Source organism: Phalacrocorax aristotelis, chromosome 3 (assembly GCF_949628215.1).
Source record: "Phalacrocorax aristotelis chromosome 3, bGulAri2.1, whole genome shotgun sequence".
NCBI lineage: Eukaryota > Metazoa > Chordata > Aves > Suliformes > Phalacrocoracidae > Phalacrocorax > Phalacrocorax aristotelis.
The window spans coordinates 57,924,982-57,951,433 of NC_134278.1; the positions used below are offsets into that span (position 1 = coordinate 57,924,982).

The 26,452-nt window shown below is 36.8% G+C and overlaps 1 protein-coding gene across 1 annotated transcript in view; it reads right to left on the reverse strand.

Annotated features, from left to right (window-relative positions):
* The window catches only part of TRDN (triadin), a 232,904-nt gene that overhangs the window by 165,710 nt on the left and 40,742 nt on the right, over positions 1 to 26,452 (reverse strand). Inside the window, exons 4-6 of the mRNA XM_075087552.1 lie at positions 22,722 to 22,859; positions 20,835 to 20,861; positions 6,029 to 6,079 (exon numbers count right to left, since the gene is read on the reverse strand). Coding sequence (XP_074943653.1) covers positions 6,029 to 6,079; positions 20,835 to 20,861; positions 22,722 to 22,859 — 216 coding nt within the window. The remainder of the gene's footprint in view (positions 1 to 6,028; positions 6,080 to 20,834; positions 20,862 to 22,721; positions 22,860 to 26,452) is intronic.

A 26,452-nucleotide genomic window follows, 5' to 3' on the forward strand; every position in this document is an offset into this window, starting at 1 on the left:
ATATTACTGAATGAATTACAGAGTAACTCATTCATTTGCTTTAGGACATTAGTAGCATACCCAGGAACAGAAGTCTCATCTCTCCCTGTACTGTGTAGAACTTAGACTGAATATTTTTGCAGAAACTGTAGCATGTTTTTACATGTTATATTTGTATTAGCAGGTGTTAGCTCGATGAAAAACACTTGGAGCCAGCGTGTTGTCAGTTTTGGATGGGTCAAAAGCACAGTTTTGCAAACAGTAGCTCTGTGATGGTCAATGACAGTGAAACATGAGCTTCTGCACATCAGACAAAAGCCCTTGTAGTCTCTATGCCAAAAAATGTAGCTCGACTATACAGAACAGACTGACAATCAGAAACCTTGTTTTTAGCCACAGAACATCTTACTTGTATAAGGAAGACTGTTGTGGGTTTTTAAAAAATTTATTCTAGTTTCTCTATAGCATTTCCTATTTCATGCTTTTGAAAAAAAACAAAACAACCTTGAACAACACTGACTGAATTGACTGTCAGCAGACCTTAAAAGTGGACAGAATAATCTAATTTATCATCAAAATGGTATAAAGGGCTAAAATGCAAGGAAATATTAATATCTCTGTGGACTTCAGGCTAAAAACATGGAGAAGGGATCAGTTGGCTCCTTCTTGGGAAATAAAAGCAACTTGACGTATCTGGGCAGGGAGCCTGGAATGAGGATAAGCAGAGGCATAAGCATAAGCTATTTTACTCTTCCCAATGATAGGCTGAAGGCAATCTCTGGTTAGTCCAAGAGCCCTATCCTGTGTGTTGATATCCCCATTGCCTCAGACCTTGTTAATCTCAGATTGTAATGTTTACCATTACCTCTTATGGACACTGTCAGAGCTAAGGCTTTTGGGCAGAACCTTATCCGAGGAGGGCAGGTGTTGCCAAAAATTAAAGTGTTCATGTTTCACGGCTGTGATGACTGGCCATTTTTGACTCTTCAGTCACAGTGCAGCAGGGACATGAAAGTCCACTGAAGCTTTTGATGTCACAAACTTAAATATGATTTTGCTTTTGCATATTAACTCTATTTTTTCCCCTGAAACATTTTCATATTCAGTTTCATATGGAGTCCTAAAAGTTCTGTCGTAGAAAATACTTCACTGCCTATGGATCTTTTCCAGATTTAGTCACTTGGGTATCTATTTCTTTGCAAAGGGCTTAATACATACCCTCTTTCAAGCCCCCAGTGCTTAAGTGCAAGCATTATATTTTAGAAATAAGTCAAGCTGGACATACTGCCATGTTTCTGTGAAACAAACTAGAGTTAATAAGATTTTCTTTTTTGCATGTAAAAAAAAAGAGAAAGAACATAAAAATGGTTTTAAGGCAGCAACATCAAGCACTCTTCAGCTGAAATATGCTGGAAATAAAACTGCTCATTCAACGTTAATTCAACCATTTTATTTGCTTTATGGCACACTTTGTAATTAGATCACCTCTGTAAAAAGATCGCATCTTTTCTTTCTTTAATAGGATGCTGGTTTCATCCAGAAAAAATAAGGATAACTGAAACTAGTTTTATGACACTTGTGTAAGCTAAAATTTTCCCATGACTTAAAGACATTTTCTTGGACTTCCTAGCAAATACCAAAAAAGCACGAGCTCAGAATAAACTGTTATTAACATTGGAAAAAATATAATACTCCAACCTAATTTTCACTAACCCAGATTTTTAAAATTGCTGAAACATTTTTATACGACTTTGGATGAAAATTCAGCCTGAGGCAAAAAGATGAGCATGAAAAATTTCATCCTCAATGACTGGAGTGTGGTAAATTTGTAAAAAAAATCTAAAATAGGAGCTTATAATGGAAAATTTTAAGGTAATTTAGCAATGTATTCCAAACCTAATTGTATAGGAATATTGCAATCTACTTCACATAAAATTAAAAACAAGAAGCACAGCATATGTGTGTGAGTTTTTTTAAAATTTCAGTCACCTAATAGTATATTTAATTTTCATCAAATGGAAGACATAGTGAAGGGGGATGTGATTTAGTTTTTCTTCATTAAAGTGTTTGAGAAGAGACATTCCCCACCCCAAAAAAGCAAGTGCAGAAAGAAGAGATGTAATAAGAAGGCACTAATTCCATACCCAAGGGAAGTAAAAATAGTTTCCAGCTGAGTAAGTCTTCAGTCTGCTGCTTAGTATAAAGCTAGGTGATGAGTGCAATAAGCATGAAGCAGAGATTGCTTGCTCCAGCTAACTGACTAAGTGCTTGTCTACAGAGCAACACTCAGGAAAGTTAAGATAAATGAACTAATACAATGAAGTTAGAGTGCATTAGTCAGACAGCATTAAATCTCTGTGTAGATGCTTTTATTCAAAAGTAAAGTAACCTTAGATGGCTATTAGTTAATTCTTCTTGAAGGAACACTCAAAAAAAAAATAAAAATGGGGGGGGCTTAATCTGGAGAGGCACAGTCTTCCAGGTCCAAAACAATAATCTGAGGAAATCCCAGCAATTACTGAACTGTGGAGGCACCTGTATTCATTATAAACCACCTCAGTCTCAGTTACCTGGGAAGGGGGAAGAGGGAAGAGGCTTGCCTCTGAGTTTGCCCTGATCATCCCTAACTGGCACCAGACACGCACATGTTGCTCACTGCAGCGCCTAACCCTGTGCTGGATTTAGCCATTCAATATGGAACATAAATCCTTCTATAAGAATGAGACAATGTCTCATGAGTTACATGTTTGTACAATTTAAAATTAGATTAATTGCAGCCATCAGAGTGTGTTACATCCATCTGAACTGAGATTTAGGTTTGACAGCTACTGGTGGTAGTCAAATTGCCCACAGCACTGGCTTCACCAAAGGCTGCTGTAAGCCCATACAGTTAAATGAATACTTGACAGCTGTACCTGAGCCACTACAGTTATGGTGCTATCTGTACCATGTTACCCAGTTTAAAGTTAACTCAGGTATATTTGTAGCCATACCTCCAGAAATCAGATTAGACAGCACCTGTGTCAAATATAAATACACCATTTAACTTGCTAATTTTGTCAGTTTATGTGGGTTTCTAGTACACTGTGGATTTGTATGGGCCAGCTCTATTTATCTACTTAGCTATCTCAAATACCTTATCTTTCAGCTACAACAAATTAAACACAGGGACACATTATATTTGTCTTTATAATCTCACAATTTATCCATATGCTAAAACACAGACAGCTTTATTCTGTGATGTTTAATATTTGCATCATCAGTACGGTCCTATTAACAAGTCAACAGGAGTAGGAGGGACAGATATGTGCTACACATAGTAAATACAGTAGTTTTGAAGGGCTTGGAATCTATTTGTCATATCAGGCTGATTTCAGAGATACTTTCTGCAAGGAACCAGAGAGGCTAGTGTTAATTCAGAGGCACAAGAGTGTCTGTCCTAAAATCATTGTGATTTAATCTGTGTCTATCAGAGGTAACCTTTCATCATCACATTGGCTTCTTCCATCCCTTGCTGTAACAGCAATGCATTAGTGAAGTGTATTTGGGAAAAACCACACAGTAGATCAACCTTTTCCCATGCCTTCCCAATGCCTATGGTAATAAGAGATATTTCCCAGAAAAGCAGGAGAATTCACTTCACTGAAAATATCAGTTTTTCATGAAAATCAGAAATGATCAGTCCATCTGGATTATCTTTGGACCTTCCATTAGACAGAAATTATATAGTTATATATACTTTTATCTGAATATATTTTATTATTGTTCTTCCATGTTGCCAAAGTATTGCATAGTTTCCTCTTATTCATTGGTAGTAATAGTAATAAAAATTGTAGCACCTACTGTTAAACAGCCTTCAGGAGCCGCTCAGTCTTGCAAAGTCTGTGTGTGTCACAAAATGACAGACTCACTGGACAGCTGTCCCAGGCTGAGCCAGCTCCATCCCTCAGCCTCTCCCCTCTGGACACCTGCTCCAGCCCTGACCATTGCAGTGGCCCCACACTGAACTTGCCTTGGTTTCTGGATGGCTTTCCTGAACTGGGAGGCCCAGAAATGGATGCAGCATCTAGGTGTGGTCTTATGAAAGCCCTTACCTACAGTGACTGGCCGAGCTCCTGCTCATACAGTCCAGGGTGCTGTTGGCCCTTGTGAAAGTACTAATACATCAAATACCGAATAGGAAAGACCCTATTTTGTAGTGAATTTGTGCTTATGTGTACACATAATCATGAAATAATTTAATTTCAGTGCTCTTAAGCATGAGCAAATGTTTTGTTGAATTATTTCTCAGAGTACTTCTTTTCAGTATTAAATTGAATAAGCGCAATAATTGAAATAGACTTTATTACTAGGAGTTTATAAAAATATTTAATTAAAAGCAAATTTTAGTGCACAAGTTTGCCTGGCTTTTAATACTGTAAAAATCTTTCTTATAATTTCAGCCAATGCCTTCTGGGACTTCCTTTCATTGTACCTGTTCCTGATATTTCAGTACAATCTTTTCAGAATGAAGCTTATGGGAGGAACTCCCTTGTAAATCTTGGGACTTGTTTCAGGGGGGTTTGACTATTCAAAAACATACTTTAAATTATTTTTAAAACTCTAATGGCCCGATATTTTTGGGTGGTAGTCAGAAATTTGTTTGATTTTTTGAAATTTGTTGATTTTTCCTATTAAAAACAATAAAAGATCGTATTTGCACTTGCTTCCTGGAGGTACTTTAGAAGATAACAGTAAAATTCCCTAAAGATTCATGCCTTTATCATGCTCTAGCTTGAGGCCAGACAGAATGTTTTCTTGTAATTGTTCCTCCTGCACACAAGATGCATTTTTGAGACTAAATATGAAAATGAAAAATAGAAAAAAACATATTTGTCCTGTGCTTCAGTAAGTAACTGTATAATTAAGGACTGCATTATCAGGCATATGCATAAAGGGACTTAACTAATGACACCTGAGTGCTTTTTTTCTGGCGTCTTATAACTTCTTAGTAATCATTTCTGCAACGTTAATGTTCTTGTGTGTAAAGCAATGCGCTTTGGTACAGATGAAATGGTACACAAGAGGCTGTTTTGGTCAAGGCTGCAACTTCATTTGTGTTTTTAGAATACTGTGCTTGAAAAGACCTTAACTGGGATCCCTTGTTAATGGATCTGGGTTTATTATTGCCTGGCTAGCCCACTGATACCCTAAAAAATTCATTTTCATACAACATGATCTATTAAGAAGTGGGGAAGCAGTTCTAGATGTTCCAGATGACCCTGATTAGCACAGAACTGGAAAGTTAGCACTAGAGGTGTAAAGTACTTTAAAAACATATAAAGAATATATACAGAAATTAATATAATTGTGTGAGGGAGGGTGTATGTATATGCACACTATTTTGAATAAGGTCCCTTCTTGCTTCCTCCTGCCATTACTAAGCACAGCACTGGTGCATCACAGAGATGCTCATCAAATTTTATGTGGCCTAACCTTTACAGAGGAGGTTTTCCTAGGCAAAAAATCTACACATATCCCAGGAAAATTATTTGTTTACGTGACCTCTGAAACCAGTCCAAACCAGTTCCTCTGTGGATTTTTGGAAAGTGCCAGTTAGAGGAGATTAAACACTGTGAAAAAGAGTAGGTTCTTAAAGTGGAGACTTTTCTTATCTCTGATACACACCTGGCTCACTGTTAACTATGATTTCCTAACTTGGATGGCACCCACTGGCCTATAAATTTGCTTTCTTCCTTGACTAACACACTTCATGCATTTTGCACCAAAGCAAGTTCATCAGCACTCTACTTTCTTGCACCTTTGCTACAAAAAAGATTCCTGGATAAGTGTGGGCAGGAAAATCTTATTATGAATTTGCATTTACAATATAGCCACACAAACAAAATTACACTGTTTGTTAAGGTATATATGAATTTTTCTTCATTTACAGTCTATGACAACTGATCTTTGGGTGTTTCTATAATAGAGCAGTGGTAACGTGTAGTTAACACACACTGTATATTGCATACATATATGTAGGTAAATGAACAAAAAAACCCAAAGTTACCCTTTGGTGGTGTTCTTTTTTCATGTCTTTCCGGTTTCTCTTTATGAATTTCTGAAAACAATGCAATGTAGAGTTATCAATATTAAAAGAATTTTCACACATGAAAATATCAGATGCATTCTCATATAAAAAGCAACTAAGTTCTTGAAATATTAAAGCAAAGCCATGACTTTATCATCTACATATTCAGAATTGTATACAATAAAATTCAATTTTATGTATACACACACACACACACACAGAGAGATAATATATATATGGACAAAAATCATAACATTGAGTGACTTTAACAATTATTCTGTTTTAAATTGAGCAATACAGCTATGTTTAAAGTAAAAAATAGGATTTGCTGATCTGCAACAGCTACAGAGTAACATCTGTTGGTCATGAATCAGAAAAAAACACGTTTTTGCTAAACATTTTTCTGTATGTCCCCTGAATTATTTCTCAGGATTAGTATTTTATGTTTTCCAAATTACCTTTGGAAGGAAAAATGTTATTTTTACTACATATTCTAAATTTTTATAATGCTCAAATGCTCAATTGGTAGCTCCAGCACACAATAAAAGTTAGACTCAATGCTGTATAGAAATTACAGAGATAAAAGTTCCCAGGTTAGGGATTGTTGTCTTGGAGAATGACTCATTTTAATCATGCTGTATACCAGCGCACTGAGAACTGCCTTGTTAGTAGAGGAAGTTGTGCAGTATTTACCTGCCCTTGCTATGCCATCTCTTTTGAACAAAATTCCTCACCTGTGACACTGATATTAAATTACTGGTATATACCTCGTAACTGATTTTTTTCCCACTCTCCTTGTTATGCCAAAACCAGGATAATATAAAAAATTAAAAATACTAAATTTGAGAAAAAGCAAATGAGAATTAAATCAAGGTTGCATAGCACTTTGCATACAGTGGTGGAAATTTAAAGGCTGTTTATTATTGGTACACAGTAAAGTAATTAAGATTGTACAAAGTGTCTGGTTTTTGGTGCTGTGCACGTATTTCTTGCAGTAGGAGATGGATATAAAATACTGGATCAAATTCATCTTTGACAAAAACATATGCGAATCTCACTAGACTTTATGGGAGGTGCTTCCTTGTATTTTAGGGTAAAATTTGGTCTGCAGGATCTAAATAACAAGAACACTGACCCTGAAATTAATCCATAATTAATATTACATCTCAGCTCTAAGGAGCTACTTTAATGCCTGTTGAAGGCAACTGAAATCTTCCGCTTATAACCTTAGTTATTTGCTCAGGTTGTAACAGCATGCACATTGCCAGAGAGATACAGTAGAAAATGGTATTTTCCCTTCCCAAGACTCTGATTTTTGCATAGATCTTTGAAAATAAATGTATTTGCATCTGAAATAATGATTGTGTCTGGATTGCAAGAAACATAACTGTTCTATGGCATCAGCCTAAGTTGTCTTCAGATAGAGAGAACTTTATTTCATGGAGAAAAAGGGTTACAAAGACCAAAATATGTATTACTGCTAGCCACTCATGTATGGCAGCAAAACTAAGCTAATTATACGATGTCATTAAGCTAAAAGGGCTTCTTATTCAGTTTCCATCTTGTTCTTTGCAGCCTGGGTGTGTAGTTCATTTGTTTTTCTATTTGTTGAACTCAAAGGTTCTGATTAGGAAGAAATCATGCCATATTGATTTACTGTATTTCAGCTGAGCTTGGTTTATTTTTCTTTCTGCAACTATGTGAGGATTATTTTTTTTTTTTTGCTATCAAATGAGAGAATCAAGTTGATAGATTTTTGAACTTTTCCCACCTGTTCTGCTTAAAAGGATTCACAAACTAGTTTAGATAGCATAACTGGTAGGAATGGTGCAGGACAAGAACAGCCGGAGGACTCCTGTCTGATTCTGAGCACATCTGAGGGGTTCTTAATGCTGCAGCTCCAGACTGCCTCCAAACCCCAACTTAGTGCATTTAAAGAAAGCTGAATCACTTCATCTGCATTGCAATATACAGTGGAGACATATCTCATGCAGTTCAAGAAGTCATCCTACACAGAGATATGAAGATGGCCCACTAAGTGATAAATCACATTCTTCAGGCAGAGATTCTACAGGGACGTACATTCCTTGCTTGCCTTAAGGTGCCTCAGCTCCAGTGGGTTCCCACCACCTATTATATGGCTCATTACGGAAAATAAGCCTCTTTTTCTTGAAAAAATAGATATAAAACTTTGTTATTTCAAAAAAAAAGAAGGCTTTTAAAAATCATTTTAGGGAATTTTTTATTGCTAGTTTGACTGCAATATATATATACGCAGCAATGACTGTTGAGCTAGCCATTTAAATCAGCCTCACACTGTATCAGCAGTGAAGCTTACTTGACACAACTACTGCAGTACAGTACACAAAAAGGTATTTTCTAAACAGCAGCTCTGAGAATCTCATCTAACTTGCTTCTGCAATTAGGATACCACACATCACAAAACTCCCTACACAAGTTCCTTGAAGTGAAATACATCTTCATAATGCATAAGTGTGTGCATATATATTTTTATATATTGCAAAAGGGGCCATCATTAAGGTCTCTTCACAAGCTTCCCATTATAGTTTGAATCACCATAAAAAATTGGAGGCTGGAACACATCAATTTTGATACATTACAGCCTAGTTTTTCCCAGCACAAATAAATCTAGTCGCAGTATATGCTGATCTTGATCAATTTACAAGGCAGAAAATGACTCTTTGCTAACTCCAAAATATTTAAAATAAAGAAACACATTAGATTATTGGAGACTTTTTTTCTATCCTGAGAGTTTTGATACTCTCTGCTTCATCTTTTATGACAAATAGATTTAATTTTTTAGTAATCACATCATATCTTATTGCTGAGTTGACAAAGTGGCTATAATGTCATAGAAGACTTACATGGCCAGTTTAAAGCATGTAATTTATCTCTATCAATGTGACACATTGTTAATAAATCCTAAATATTATGAATTCATGTTTAGAAAAATGACAGAATCAAGCAGCAGCAAGGATAATCTTTGTCACCACGGCAACCATCCTGATTCTTTATGAGATGACAGCATGGTTTATTAAATTATTGTAAGGGAGTATGTATTTTAAAAGCTGTGTTTCATTGTTTGTTTTCTTTGGTTATCAAGCAGACATGAAAAATTATCTTCCCCCTTGCATTTCTTGGGTTTTGAATGGATAAGTACTTTATTTCCTTAAATATAGATACTGCTTGACACCAACTTTTCTAGACCTTGGGTCTTGTGCAGATATACAGAACATGCAGGGTGATTATTTTAAATAACTCCAAGATGGGAAGCCAGTAGTGTCCTCGCAGATCATTTCAAGAGGCTGAAAGGAGATATATTAGACTATATTGCTGCTAGCAGGCTGCTATATCGATGTCCTTTTGACCCAAAGCAGGCCTTTACAATCAGCTGAGGATCAGTATCGCAGGCAGCTTTACTGAAAATCCCTGCTGACCATGCAGTTTGGGTGCTAGACTCCCCCACCTCTCATCCAGCTATTTTCATTAACAGCAGTTCACAGTGTCTAATGACAGCCCAGCACTGGCCGCACACGAAGAAGCCCCGGCTCTGGGAAGATTAGGGTGGGTGAAAGAGAAAAAAATTACAGTTCCCTGAATCTGTATGAGCTAGTGGTACAGCACTGCAGATTTACGTCAGTGTGAACGAAGAGCACAGCCCCTCATGGTAGAGCACAAGGAGATTTTCTTAGTTCCTGAGACAGAGTTCCCTTCTTTGTCTGCTCTCGTTCTTCTGATTTTGATTTTTTGTTATCTCCTTTTTTAACATAATAAAATATATAGTATTATTCTTCAGTAGTTTATTTGTGTTTCATTATGATAACATCTCTGGGCATCAGTCCACATGAATTGCTTTAGGTACCACATGAAGTTATAACACAATATAATATCCCATCTCTGTAACACAGGAGTTCAGACTATAAGGGGGCTACATTTCTTCTCTTAGTGGGAAAGCACAGCCCTGCATCTTGCTTCATTAGAGGACGAAGTTGTGAGTAGCAACTTGGCCTTGCTAAAACTTCTCCTAGACCTCACCCTCTGCTGAGTTCCCCTCTTACAGATGAACTATACCTTAAAAAACCCAACCAACCAAATAGAAAATGCCAATGATATAGGAGGCAAAGTGGGAAAAAAGGGATTATTGTTCCCGTCTGAAAGACAGGAATGCTTTGTGTTTGACTTTCTGACTTTCCCAGAAAGTCAGCAAAAGAACTGGGAATTTAACTCTGATCTCTGATGTTCAACATCATCCCCTCATGCTTAAAGCCATCCTGTTTCTACTTAAATACTGTCGTGAGGATGACACATAGGTTTAATGTATCTACTGTTTTACAGGTATAATTGAAGAGATAGAATTTTGCTTGAAATGATAATACATTGCTCTTTCTAAGCAAATTTTACCAGTTGGTCATCTTTTGCATAGTCTCTTACAAGTAACCCAGAAACATACACCTTCACTGCTTTGACATTCTTTCTCTTGTAAATATCTAAGTGTGAAAAGGAAAATGAGTCCTATTCAAAGTCCAGGTGAACTAGAGGTTAATAATTTGCTTTTGAGCAGTCAAAACCCTTACAGCTACTGCCAGCAATTTAATGGGGCTATATCCTTGCTAGTTTATCAAGACTAATTGGTAGCAGGCAGCTGATTATCCTGAAGAGTTGGTGGAAATAGATACTGAGGGCAAGGCAAGAGTGAGTGGTGTTAAGAGCTTTAGAAGATGAGAGGGATGTCATTTCTAATGTGTTTCTAGATGTTGTCTGTATGAAGAATTGTAGTCAACTCTCTTGCTGCTGGTAACCTCAGGAGAAATTTGCAATTGTGCAGCTGATGTCTATTTTTAATCTAGATAGTACCAGCTGGTCAGGGTGACAGTTATCCTTGTGGGGCTAGGAGAAGAATAAAGGAATTTGTGCATTAAAGCAACTTCCAGCTAACTACTAATATATCATGTAGCAGTACTCTAGAGGAAAGCAAACAAACAAATTTTGTGGGGGGCTGGGGGTGGGGATGGGGCAGCGGGAAAACAGGGAATTTTTAATTGGGGAGTTAAACTGGTGTATTATGCTTATATCCAAAGACAGTGTAACAGAAGGCTGTAAGTAGCAACATTCAGTGTTGGAAAGTCTGAGTGACACATATGACTAATTGAGGTGACTTCCCGTTTGGCTTGCTAGTAGCACAGTCTTATCCCCAGTGTTTTCTTAGACCTTGCCCTGTTCTGAGGATCCATGGCAACTTCAGGTTGGAGTACAGAACAACTTTTTCTGAAGCTGCGTGCCTAAGATCTTTCTTGAAAATGTGACTGGAGATGAATAGCCTCTTACTGATGAAAACACTGAACGGTTTGTGTGCTCATCCACTGTGTGAGATACCAGGCCACAGTGCCTCTTAAGTATGGTTTCAAAACTGTTTATCCACCTCTCTGGAAATCACAACTACAATTAAGAGTGAGAAATAAGGGGTTTTCTTTCTTTTCTTTTCTTTTTTCTTTCCTATTTTGCAGAATTATACAGCTTTTCTTTCATTTGCTGCATAAGACTACTTTTGAGAGAGGTTGCAGAAGACCGTTTCTCATTCTTCTTGGTGAAAACCCACTGCTCTGGTGTATATTTACCTAAAACAACATGTCCTAAACTGTACACGTTGCTGTGAAGTGACGTTGATTGGTCCTAAACCTATGCAGCAAAGCTCAGCTACTTCACCTTTGTTGCCTATGCTCCCCTCACTTGATACTTGGTTTGGCATCACTAAACAGCTATTAGAGATACAGAGAACGACTTGAATATTTCTGAACAATTTACCTATCTTAGGAGGATACAGCAAACAAGTAGGCTTTATGTTCCCCCAGGAATAGAGGGTTTTAACATGGCTTCCAGATATATATTAAGCCTTCTTTATAATGCCAGAACAGGACAAAATTAAATAGATTAATTTCCAGTTGAACAGATATCCCATTGTTTCCACACTACTGTCGTTTCATTGGGCTGTAATAAAAATCCACTGTAGATGATCTGCTGACATCTTCGTCATCATGCTGAGGAGTGCTTTGATTCCAGGGTGATGCTTTACCCTATTTTTCTTTTTACAGGACTATACAGCATTGTGAGGAAGGCATTTTCAAAACAGTGTGCATATTATTTTCATAACAGCAAAACATCCCAGCCCATATAGAGATTTTATAATAAGCCACTCTTTCCTGATCTCCAACTCTTTAAACTGAATTTATTCCACTCCTCCTTTTCTTATTATGTTAAAGACAATTAAATATGTGCATATTTTTCCATATTGCTATATTTGAAATAGCCTTCCTTTTGCTATAGAATAAAATAGCTTTAGCAATTAATGGTGAGTAGAAGTATATCATTATATTACTATGTACTTATTAAAAGAGTTTTATCACAAAATCACTGATTGGTGTCATTGACCTTTCCCTTTTGTTTTCATATGTTTAAGCACTTTCATGTATCTGCCAGGACTGCTTAAAAACTTAATCCTGCAAACTCTTTCAATAAAAATTTGCTTTTTAGAAAAATAGGAAAATATTTATTTTTCCTGAAAAGCTGAGATGAGAGGGAAAATTTAACAGAAGTCCCCAAGGCTGGAGTATTAGCTGTAAACATGGGAGCAGTTACATAGTTCTCTTAAGATTTGTTTCTTTGAGATAAATCCAAAAGTTGTACTACATCCTCCAGAAAAAAAAAAAAAAAAAGAAAAAGTCAACAAAAAAAACCCAAACAGTTGTGGTTAATTCCAGCTTGAAATCCCCAGTTTACCAAGGCAAATGGAACATGACACACGCACAACCATGTATTTTCTTTCTTTCTAAAGCCTAACTGATTTTATGCCTTGGGTTTTCTTTCCCCCCTGGTAAGGTAGAAAACTGCAGCAGAAAGCAACAACTTAACTTAAAAGAAAGGGTTTTACGGGAAGGAGGGTACTTGCAACTATCTTTGACTAGTTATCCCGTAGGCAGCACTGGCGTCATTCAGGAAGACGATGGGCAGACTGTTTTATATGGAGGAATTTTAATGACTGCGCTTTTGAAAGAATTGCAAGTGGAAGCTATTATAAAAGCTTCAACCCTAAACATTTTTTACATAAAAGTAATTTTTATTCCAAGTATATAAATATGTTAGGACAGGTTTTATTTTTTTGTTCCCAGACTGCAGTTTGTACGTTGGTTGTGAAATGTAAAAGGAATGCTAATTACACTTTGATTAAAAAACAACAACAAAAAAATAGTCACAAAAAAAGTCCGCAGCCCAAACGAATCAGAGGTAGAGCCATGTGATCAAAACCAGGTTTTTCTTTTCTGTCTGTGGAAAGTAAAATTGTCTTGACAATTTTCTCTTTGTGGATCCCAGCCTGTAAAGATGTTATTGGACCAGTTTTAAATTATGTTTTTCATAATCGATTTTATCAGAGTCTGCATTTAATTTAATGTAATTTTATGCAGACAAAATGCAGACAAAAACTGTAGACCTCTAAGTAGAGCAAAATGATATATACAGTAATACATAAAATCTGTAACCTTGATTAGCATCAAAGAAATCTTTTCCCATATAAATCCATTCAGAAGGGTCTTTTTTTGTGAAAGGAGGAAAAAAATAAGAAAAATAAGTCACAAGACTAACCACAGTTCCTCAGCTCATCTTTAAAAAATATCAGCTCTGCAGATCCTACCTTAAGGTATTAGCCTGCAAATATATATTCCTATAAATTCCATCACTTTTAGATCCAATAGATTTTTTTTTTTAGGGGCCTGGCATGCGAAAGAGAGATACTTTCTGTGGGTCGTGAGAATGGGGCTCTACTTGCTAGTTCTTCTTGGCACAGTTCTCTCAGAAACATGCAGGATCTTCAGTTTCAGTGCTGTGGGCTTAACTGAGTTTTGGATGACCCTCTCACTTACCAGGTCCGGCACCTATTCTGCCTCAGGCACAGCAGGCTCCCAGCTGGGGGGCATCCACCAAACACTGCCCTCTTCCCTCAGAGTGAGAACCTCCTCGGTGCTCTACTGCTGGGGCACAAATGAAGATTGCCACCGAAAGAACATGTATAAGTTCTCTTCAGTTTTCCCCTGATTTAAGAGGATAGCTTAAACAGCTGCAAACCTCTGTGCTGCTACGCTCTGGCCAGGATTCCTACTAGCCTTGTGGCTCAAAGTTCTCTCTGTATCTTTTAAAAGTTAGCTGGCATGTTTGGATTAAAATGTTTCAACTCAAGTTGAAACCCGATCACTATTCTTCAACAGACAGAAGAACTGTAATTGAACATCCCTATTCCCTAGCGGTATATGGTTTTGTTTCATCTGAATATTACGGAAAATATTTTTTTTTTACATTATAAAATGCAATTTTATAGTGGTTATGCTATTACTGTATTGATCAGAGTAAGTAAAACAAGCTGAGATTGTTAAAAGAATATTAATAACAGAAATGGATGCCACAAAAAATGCAAAATGCAAAAAATACGTATCTGGAAAAGCAGTTTAACATCTGAGAATTGAATCAATCAATGATTTTCATCTTTTAACACAGGGTATACTTTACAAAAAGATAGGCAAAATGCTTTGTAGTAAAGTGTAGCCTAGGGAGACAGTGAAAGCCTTTTAGAGAGATCTATAATAGCAACTCATACACAGAAAAGTGAACATTGCCATATGTTCAATATAAAAGAAACTGAATTCAGAAGGCATTACCAGTACCAATACTTCAGGGGTGAATGGAGCTGCATAATTAATGTCTAAGACACACATATAACAAGCACATTGGCAACTCGGTTTTCAGGTTGCATCTATGGTATTCTGCATTTTTTTTTCTCTCCTCCATTTCCAATTTTTTGTTTGGAAAATGTTTTCTGAACATGAACTCAAGAAAACCCACTCATTTTCTTTATTTTTCCAGATTTGTTACTGTATAACAAAAGGACTTCTAAATTATAAAAGACGATGGTCTAATTTCAGTGGTCTGCCCAGAAATAAAGTTAGTTGTCACATTAGCTAGCAATGAGAATTTTTCCAGGTACTCTTCTGTTATAAACGATAGTAATAACAAATTATTATTTATATATAAATTATAGTTATTTTAAATTTTAGAAAACTGTTTTAGTAAAGAATTTTAAATCATAAGATACTCTGGTATCCACCAGCTACCCTATAAGGGTGCACTTCTCCCATAGGTCCTGCGACATTTCTGTCACTCCCATGCTACATCTCAGATACTGTGTGGTACCTGAAAGGGCACTAGTCAGTTATGTTTATTCACCTGAATCCTGCCATCTGTGTTTCTAGTGTGGGAAAAGGTTATTGCTCAGCAATACTGAGTTAAAAGTAAAACTTTCTAATGTATACGGGACTTCTTTAAGATAACAGAGGAGAGGGACTAATCACTATGGGAATTTAGGAAAGAAACCTGTCTTTTCCAAAATATTATTATGAAACCTAACTGGTTCCAGCTACTTACTGCCATGGTGGTTTTGTTCCCTAATGGTAATGTACATAGTGTCTGTAGTCCTGTGTTCATAGAAAGCGGTAGAATGTAGAAGCTATGCAAGAACTGTCCCTGTTGAATTCAGTGACACCATGGTTTGGGGAGTTCCTGACTGGGGAAAATATCTAGGGTATGGAGAACTGTTTTGGAAAATTATCACGATATTTTTAACAGTTCTTATACCCTTCCTGAGGCATTTTCATTGGTCACTCTTGGACAGCGATAAGGACTTCTGTCCAATCCACTGAGTGAGCTGGACTTTTGGTCTGATCGTAAATAACCATTCTTATGTACTTAATAGATAAAAACAATCTGATGCACATTATAAATTGTAGGACTAAAACCTTGTCAGTATGTTGTTCTCTACCCTCTTTGAATACCCAAACCAGTTCTTTTTAGGGTTATACAGGCCACAATATCAAACCCACTTTCAAATCCAAATTAGCAAATCCCCTATGAATCTTCTCTAAGCAGCTTGTTCCTACCTCTTCCCTTTCCCAGGCAAAGCTGTCATAGAAGTTTGCTTGATCACTCTTAAAAGCAGATGTAGGAAATGGTCTGGTTTGAGAGCTTTTCCTTTCAGGACCATTGTGTTTGTTTAGCTCAGATTAATACCCAAAAACAGATAGTCTGTGCTGAAAAAATTCTGACTCTTAGCCTTGGGGTGGAAAGAGGGTTAATGGGAGTGAGTGTCTGGAGTCAGGCCTGGGGGAGCTACACCTTAGCCAGACATGCTGCGGGTAACTCAGTGTAACCGACTGTACCCTTAGAAGCTGCCATGTCTTTTAAGAAGAGCATGATTTTTATGTCTTCAGCATATTAATAGCCAGCCTAATACTCAGGCAACCATATTCTCATTTGAGCTGAAGAGACAAGGATAAGGTGCTTTGCTGAAATGTTTATTTGTAATTAACAAAGTTTCTTGCAACATGTAACAGAGATTTCTATTGTTTGTGGCTTCTTGTTTTAATCTATGATTTGTTAACTGTGTTTTTCTAAACAAAGAGTTTCATAGCCAAGTAAGGAGAATAGGATCATTTCATAAAACTATTTTATACATCTTTCTATCTCATACATAGGCTAACTCACAGAAGTTTAGAGATCCTTCAAGGTAATAAACTTTCATTTGATTGTTTGTATAGAATAATCTTATTCTAATAAAAACCTATTTGGTAATACACAAGATGGTAACAGTGCCATGATGGTGCTTTATTTCTTACTCTGCTTTCTAAGTTCATTGTATTTATTGAAATTAAAATTACTTACAACATGATGAGAGAGAGAGAGCACACAAGAGAAAAAGATAGAGAGACAAAGAGAGGATTTAATCTAAGCCCAAATACAAAATCAAGGAAGGATATCTTACAAAAACAGTTTACTAAGTTTCAAAGTATAATGTAAAAAGAAATAAATCACTCTGACCTTAGAATCTTTTTCAAAGGTTTCCAACAACTTACTCCTGAGACCACATACCAGATTCACATTTCCCGGCCAGAATGCATTGGCTATTATGAAGCAGAAGATGCTACTTTAATCTACAAGACCCGCTGCTACACGTGCACAGCTTGTCAGGCACAGCCTGGGTAGCTAAATGAGGAGTCCACGTTCAGATTTTAAATTTTTAGTTACCCATGTATAAACTGGAGTGAAGTTCCAGAACAGTTTAATAATGACATTTGTAGCTATGGATGACAATGCTGAAGTGTCTGCACTTGCCTATATTTTACAGACCATTATTTCCAATTTTGTGCACCAGGTTTCTCAGCTCTTCTCCAAACTCACAATTGATGCCAGTAACGTCCACCAAAAAATAGTAAATATTAATAGTAAAAAAGACCAAAATACAAGAAAACACACAGCTGTTAAATAATTGGATTTGTCTAACCCTGAAAAAATGAACAAGAATATCAGTCATAACCATTGTCCTAGAAAGAAATGAAACCAAAATCATATTAAGCCTGCAAGAAACTGTTATTAGGCTTCTCAATATCCTTTATGAAAATGATCTGCAGTTTTAGCATGTCGAGAATATGCATTGTTAAAGACTGCAAAGTCCTCTACAGAATAATCTTTCACTACTTCCACTGAAGAACACTTTTTTTATGGACAATATGAAATGTTCACTCTCTTCCAATTATTAAAGATAAATATTAGTGATAAGACTTGGACTGGCAAAAATAATTGCAATAAAAAAGGCACTCGAGAGGCATTTTCATCCTTTCTAAAGGATTCTGAAACTGATATTAGCCCTGTTGCATGTGCAAGCCCATTGTCATTATTGTACTTTTATTATCTTTGCTTTCAATTTACATTGCTAGAAGGTGATCTCTGCCTTCTTTGGGCTCGTAATTATCATTACACTTTTCTCTGCTTCCTTCATCACTACACAGTGTCCTTACCACTCCCCTTGAATTTTTTTCAATATGTAATTATATTGATTGTGGTACCAGCAATCTTCTTATCTTTCAGTTACTATAGACCATTATAAAGTAAATTTTGTGCTAACATTTTAGCATTCATAAAATCTGCTAGTCAACAAGGCAAAAGATTGAACGCTTGTCTATACACCAAAAATAGGTATGGAGATTTTTCAAAAACTCTCAGCCTTTTCATGAATACAACAATAACTGTGAGTTAGAACCAATACAAATACTTAAAAATCAGGCACAGCAATCATTATGCACATTTCCAGAGTGAAATTTGAGAGAGGCATCCTGTAAATATGTGCAAAAAGTCAAACGTCAATCTGTTCATCTTCTGGAGACAGCAGTAGTGTACTGCACAATCTCACTGGGTCATTTTTTTGTTTAAGATATTCAAATGCCAGAAGCAAAAGAGCCACCTAAAGAAAGATCATTCACAAAGCTATAGATAACAGTGCTGTGCAGAGTGGAAGAGCCTTTGATACAGAAATGGTCCTTTACATGAAAACAGAATACTACATATCCTAAAGACTTGGCTCTGATTTTGATACCCGGTCTCCAAATTAATTTGTATAGCTGGTCTTCTTTTGGCTCCAGCCCTACCAGCAGGCCGATGGGAAAAATCACAGATGCAATGCCTTGTTTTCTTTTCAAAATCTTTTCTTTTGGAACTTTTATTTCTGGACCATAGACAAGATAGCACTCATTAGTAAGGAAAAGCTAGTCAAAGAGATGTGAACTGTGTGCTCAGAGGAACAGGTTGTGATGTCTGTGAGAGTGCTACCTGCATGAGCTCATCTGAGCTCTCACCTCACCTCCCACGGCTTTGCCTTCTGCGCTCATGAGCTTTAGCCCTGGGAGCGAATTTCACTGTGCCTAAGTAGGAAAGCTGTTGACTCTGGCCTTAAGCACAGACCTCTTAGAAAACTTCTATATAGGCTTAGACTTAGGCAATTCAACTCCCTGTTGTTTACATAATTTTAAGAGAAGTCTGCAAAGAGAGTAACAGCTCTGAGGAGCTCACAGCTGCCTGTCACTGAGCAGACATGCACAGTACTAAGCAATGGCCTTTCTAAAGGACTGTTGGCTTCAGGCCACATATGTTGTATTTATGTAGCCCAGAAAAAGAGGTGATGAAATCAAGTATAATCAAGGCCAGATCCTAGCTGCCAGGGTGAAAAGGAGACCTCCAGTCATCTGGAGATGGTACATCCAGGGAACAGAAAACCCCATGCAAGATCTGTTTTACAGCTCAGGCAGGTGAAGCATGTCCAAATTTGGGCCCTTTCACATCTGTGTATATGAGTTATCCTGTAAGATACCAGCTCCAGAGGAATCACCAGCTCCTTGTCCATTTCCTTCACCTTAAAGATAGAAGGCCTTCCCAGGCATTTTTCTCCAGAGCAGGGTTGTGAGCTTCAAATACTGAGAAAAATATTTCAAGCTGGCAGTTAGGTACTCAGCTCCTTGGATGGAGGACTTTTAGGTCCAATCAACCATCTTATCCCTTCCAACTGACTAATTTAAGCAGCTTCCAGTTTATTATGAAGGCTTCTCTGAATTCTATTTCTACAACCTAGTGTCCCAAAGCAAAGTGTATGTCACTGATATCCAAAGAAGCTGGCATTGCAATGCCGAGCATGGTGCTGTCTATAACATTTTTATGCATTAAGCCTTTCCAGCAGTGAAGTACCTCCACAGTACTCCCTACCTGGTCAGCTACACTGGCCCATGGTGAGTAGACGCCTTCCAACCATGTATGCAGTGGCTTTGAAAGCAATGTGCTACAGAGTCAGACTCTTTGCACCCACTGTAAAACTAACAATGCATTTCTCTCTTTGGGAAAAGAGACAGGGCAATGCTGAGCCCTTTTTACTCTATGTTTTCTTCAGTCCTAACATGAAGGATCGTCCATAGAAAGATGAATGCTCCTGGTCTTCAAGCCTATTCATTCCTCGGATGTCCTATTGAGACTGACAAAATATGTCATTAATCAGAAGCCTGATCCAGTTCCAATTAACTTCAGAGAAAACTGGATTGTAATCTCAGCACCAACTGGGGTGTTAGATTCTTCAGTATGGGCATTTAACTATTGACAATTTGATGGATACCAAATTCAGATCACATAGGGCTGGTTACACATCCTGTTATTATCAAGCTCTGCTTAATTTGGAGAAAAAAACACACCCTAGTTTTGAAAAGCTTTACATCCTATCACAGATATCTCAAGCCTTCTAACATATTTTCTTTTGATTTAATAGAAGTTGGACTTAATTTTGATGTTTCAGCATAACAATTTTCATGTCTGAAAAGATTTACATTATAAATCCTACTTGCTTCACTTGTCTGCTCTACAAATTCAATGAAAACTAAGTAATTTTTTTTCAGAAGATTCAGAAGTAGTCCTTATTTTAGGGTTCACCACTGGCACAAGGTAAAATGCTTTTACAACACCTCACAATTATGTCTCACTAAATATTTTTTCTATATTATTATTTCTAAATATTATTTTTATCCATACATACACGTAATTCATATTGACATTAATAGGAGTCCCACATACAGGGCAAGGGTACAGATAATATTATTTTTGTAATTCTACTGTTTGTTTAATGAACATTTTTCAGATTTTCTGGGTAATAATGAAACAGCCAAGAATTGTCACAGAGCAGCAAACTACAGCAAGTATTATTGCTCAAGTTTCTTGTTTAATGATTTTGTTAAAGAACAACTTACATTGTTAGTAGACTGACATATAAGTAATGACAGAATCTATATCACAGATATATTAGTTAATTCTTAAACTAGTTGCAAAATATTTGCCCTCTATAATAAGGCAACTGACCCACCTTTTTTCAGGGGTGATTCCACTTCACCTAAACCAAGAGAAAAGAACAAATCTCAGAGGAGATATATCATAACTTGAAAAAATAATGTTTTTCCCAAATTGGCTCATTTTAATTTTTTAAAAAAATTCTATTCTTTATACGCTAAATGGCAAGCACTCTGTTCTGAGATTTTGGATTTTTCATAACACATCTCTGTTACCATAGAGGTTTTTCTGGGTCTGGGGTAGATAAATTCAATGTGCGGTAGTAACCAAGGAAACATACAAATCTGTGTTTATGCCTCTGAATGATAACTTGTGACTATAATTCACAATTTGCTTGATTTTATGCATGTTTCCATGCTTTAAGGAAAGGCCCAACATTTCTGTTTTAGCTCCAAATAATAAAATGCATATAAGGCTTAGCAAAGCTGTAAATCTAGCAACACTTCCAGTGAAATCCAAGGCAAAAAATACACAATTTCAGTAGAACCATGAGCGTTTGATTGCTGAAGTGTGTCACTGCATCTCCATGCGGGACATAGAATTTAAAGGATTGAGCCTGGACAACTGTGGCAAGTGTGCACTGACCGCCGCACACAATGGGCAGTGAGTTCACACGCGCTTACTTTGTATGATATAATGCAATAAGTTGCCTACTGCCCATTCACGCTCCTGGTAGGTATTGATGAAATTCCACTTGGGCCAAAGACTGCGACTGGAGTTTTCAAACACTTCTTAGTGAGCATTCAGATCTTGCATTTTTGTATGTCAGGTACTTTATGACCTTTCCTGCTTTCATTAACACTTATCCACTTGAGTATTTGAAAGCTTGCAGGTGCTTTGGGAGCTATCAAATGGTAAAAATGAACACTTTTCAAATTTTAGCAAGCTCTCCATATTTCACCTTTTCAGTTTCTCAACCATATGAGAGATTGGCTCTCTGCTAGTTGTAAATCATATCTCAGAATAGGATGCCCAGTTCACAGACTCACACATAGCAGCTTATCTATTAGTATTCATATATGGTGCTAATATAAAAAGCTCATGCACATGTTTAAAAGGTAGAAATTTGATAATACGTAAAGTTTCTGAACAAATGGTTAGAAGTCAGTTTCAGTGCATGTTGCTTTTTAATTATGTTCTGGTATAGCCAAATAGAATATAAAATAAACTACTGTGAAATGAAGATGTCACTCCTACACTCACCACTTGCCAAAATGACCAATACGATGTGACATGATGATCCACTACTGCTCTGCTCATACCAAGGAACTACTTTTTTATAACAGAAGGATAGCTGTTTCCAAACTTGAAATGTTAGCAATTTACTTTCATTTATCAGATGATGTCAGATGAAGAATGTTACTGTAATGGCAGAACCATAACTTCTAGTAAACTGAATTATTTGCAATATGCCATCCAAAATCCCCTTAGTTCAGCCAAAATGTTTTTTCTTTCTACTTGTCTCTTTTTTCAATATATTGTCCTGTCATCAATATATCAAATAAAAAAGTTCTAAGTTTCTTGGTCTATCTTGTATATTTAGTGGCGTTCTTTAGATTCTTGCTGATTAAAAGAAAATAGCTATTGTCATTCTCTGAAGCAATATCCTGATGCATGTTTTGGTGTGGCTTTGAAGTCTTGTATAAATTAGTACTCTTTACTTCAAGATGTACTAAGGGTAATATTTAATTCTGACAGCTTTTCTGTAATGGTACATTAAACACAAGATGAAAGCTAACAAAGATACCAATTTACTGAAGCCAGTAGATGCTTTATTAGCAACAACGTTCACTTTTCATTTTGTTTGACCTTCTTGTCTGTGAGGTTAAAAGCTGAGTAAGCCAAGATAATGCATGTAAAACAGCAGTTAGAGCAGTTACAGAAGTCTTTACATTACAAATACCTTCATCACTGTCATCATCATCACTCCATACGATGTCAGACAGTAAAGAAATAAAGCCATAAAGCCAATCAGTGGATTCTTCCAATGTCTCATGAATGATTCTCAGTGGTTCTGTGCTGAGCTTGTTAACAGATCTTCCTGAGTGCAGAGTTTCAAACAAAAGCAGTTTGAAAAAAAAAACACAACACACCTTGTTCAGTGATTAAAGTTAATCTCCATTTTATACAGGACTAATTATACTACCTTGTTTAACAGAAAAAAAAAATTGTGAATGTTAATTTTTATTATTTAAGGGTTTGAGGACAGCTCTCCTTCCTGTGCAAGACTGGTATAAACTGTATGCTACTGTACTTGCTGTTTGCAGAGTGATTCAGGACCCAGTGCATAATTTGGTCTGATACTGCACTCCAAGGTCTGGCTCTTCCGAGGTTTGGTTGGGCAAAGGATAAATACAGATTTGATTCTACCTAATATTCTTATGTTTAGATAATCTCTTCTTCTCAGCCCAGTTTTTTTCTCTGGCCCAGGTCCTCGGCCTCTTGATGCCTCTTTAGGATTCACTGCTGTCTGTGTCCAACTCCTCATGTCTCCTCATGGAAATTGCTGAGCCCTGGCTTAACCACACAGACAGGTCGTATCATTGCCATAGAGTACACGTAAAGGATGGGAAGAAGAAAGCAATGCATACTTGGGCCAAAATAAACCTGAGTCCAGAATGAAGGGGAATGCAAAGTCCAAATTGGGACACAAAGACAGCTACTTCCATACGCATACTCCCGTATACCTGGTTCTTCTCCTACAACTTTTCTAGAGTTTCTTTCATATACACTTGTGCACAACAGCATATTTAACTGGTTCATGTCTTACTGCTCCTGTAGGCAAGTAAGCTGGCAAACAAGGAAGCTGTGCAGTTTAATGTACTTGACCTTTGTGGGACCTCTGATGGAATTGAGGCCCCTGCTCCCCACTGTATCCACTCCCAGGGAGAGCAACCATCAGTGGGTAAAACAAATATTCCCTTAAAGGCTTCTTCAACTGTGACTTCGCCAGATTTCTCCCTATCCTGTTTATGCTGACACAGTGTTTCAGAGGAACTTCCCAGCCTCTGACAGAGTATTTCTTCTGATCTTTCTTTCCAGCAAACTTCAATTTTCTTGAAATCTGTTCCAAACACTGCTTATGAAGAAGAACAATGCTCATTCAGTCCATATTACTGTTGTCCACTGTACTTGAAATGGCAGCCTGAATGATTACCTTATCTGTGTGAAGGTTTCCTACAAATATAGGCAATGGAAGGTAGGTCATAAATATGATTTGAGTCATTGGCCTAGTCTTGTTCCTAGGAGTTTCAAGAGAAATATATACACTGAGTTTAACAACACCAAGATGGGAACCATATCTCTGTTTACCTCTATCTTTCTGTATACAAATATTTTAGTAGGAAGTTAAATACAAGTCTCTTCAGAACCGCTTCTGACTGCAGTGTTCTGACTCACAAGACAAATCTTAGCAGAAATCAGAAATAGTCTCACATGGACTTGCAAGTTACAAAGACAGGCAAAGTGCAGGCTTGAAGCAACTTCTTTGATGGCAGTGGTATGAACAGTTATTGTCTAAAAGTGCTGTAATGAAATATATGAGTAACTTTATCTGAAATATAAATGTATCACAAAATAATTCCTTTTATTTCTAATTAATTAATTTGAAACAGAAAAGACTCGGCTGATTTTCTATTATTTTGCTTCTGCTTATTAAAAACGTAGATCAAAGAAATATCTTGGTTAATGTTTTTTGAAATTGTATTATATAGATATATGCTACTGAAGAATCATCACATAAATAGTGTGCCATGGTGAAATGACATAATTGCAAAGAAATATGCATGATTTCTTCATTTAGTGTACTGTTGTGTGCACTATTGTATTCAGAAAGATTGAGTAGTGTAATAGGGAATATTTAGCTTGCTTATGATAAGGCATTTATTTATTTGCATTGGCCTCAGGCACTGAGATTTGGAGATTTTATTTTTTCAGCTGATTTGCCACAAATGCTATTCTCAGGTGTTTACCAGGAGAATGAATACCTATGTTTAGGGAGGGTATTAAAAAGTAAATCTGCAACCCGACCCCTGATGTCATTTGCACCTTATTCTAATCTAGAGGTGCTAAGGCGCCCAAGCGGACTAATAGAATGGACATGGCCAGAGTGGTCTTAGCATAGCTGAGGTTTTGATTCACAAGCAGGGATGGTTTAACTTCGGACAGTTGCTTTGATTTCCACTCTGGCTATCCACCTACCCTTTACCCACTGGTTGCTTAGGGATGGCTCAGTTGCTTTTACAGCCAGAGGCTTTTACAGCCACAGGGACTACAGCTGTAAACCAAAAAAAAATTGGTGTCAATTTATTTTAATACACTGGTCTATCAACTAACAGTTCAAGAACTGCTTCACAGGTAGCAGAGCTGTCCCCCTGGGCAGGCAAGGGAAATACTCAGAGAAGAACAAGATCAAGAGCAGAGGAAATTTTTCTAACCACCCCAAGGCAAGCCATCTTTGCTGATGAATCAGAGCCCTCAACATCATATCCTGGTCTTTAATTCTTAACATCTCCATAGCAAACTATGGAAAGGGATTAGAAATTGTAAACGTCCAGAGGCAAAATTCTCCAGTCACTCCTACTCTAACAGGCCGAAGTTGCAAATCCTGTTTAACATAAAAAGTTCAGAAAAATCAATTTGGAGCTGTATAGAGGACACTTTAATGGTATCTGCAGAATTGAATTTTGTACACAAACAGATACTGTGAGATCCACTTCTGGTCTGATGCAAGTGACATAGGCCTGGAAAGTTGTCTCCTTGTGCATAGGTCTTCTATTTAACTTTTGTTGTATTTCCTACATTTTTTAAAAATAGTGCTAACCATAATGATGTGTCCTAAAACGTTTAGGAACACCACACCAGGTAATGCTGAAGTGAAAATTACTACTGATCAAACCCATGTTTTTAGCCCTCTCCACAACTTTAACAATAGTAGGTTCTTTCCCTAGTAGAACAGAACACACAAGAAACCGGGGAAAAAAGCAACTCAGGAGGTAAAAAGTAGAGAGAAATGCCATTTGCCTCACACACATGCAAAGAAAGATAACCATTTCCAGAGGATTTGCATACTCTTTCTTCAAGAGTGAAGCTGAGAGAATACAGATTTTAATAACAAAGTTTGCGATTGATATTTTGATGTAAATGAGATTTTTGTATTATTATTTACAGATGTCCAGCAAGGGTACAGTATGATGATTTTTTTTTTAGAATAGCCTTGGATTCAACACGTTTGGACTGGATTCGCTGTCCTCTCTCTGTCTGACTTTTCATTTCTTGGCAGACCTTAGAACACAAATTATTTTAAAATAAAACTCACAGTATACTTCTTTTGTTAATATATGTTATATAGTATGCAACATATAATTTGTAACTAATCTATAACTATAAACTATAATATATGATATATAATATATTGGCTATAAACTATAATTAATATATCATATATCAATTATCGTGCTGGGAGTAGCAGGGGCAGGATCTTGAGTTTAAGCTGTAAAGAGTCTTCATGAACCCAGAGTATTTCTCAGATTGATACAGGCTGTGAAATTCTACCTTTTGCTGAACTTGTTAATAGGGACTGAGCCAATTGTTCCTCTTAGATAATGTAGTAGAAAATTACTAAATGTCTGTCAA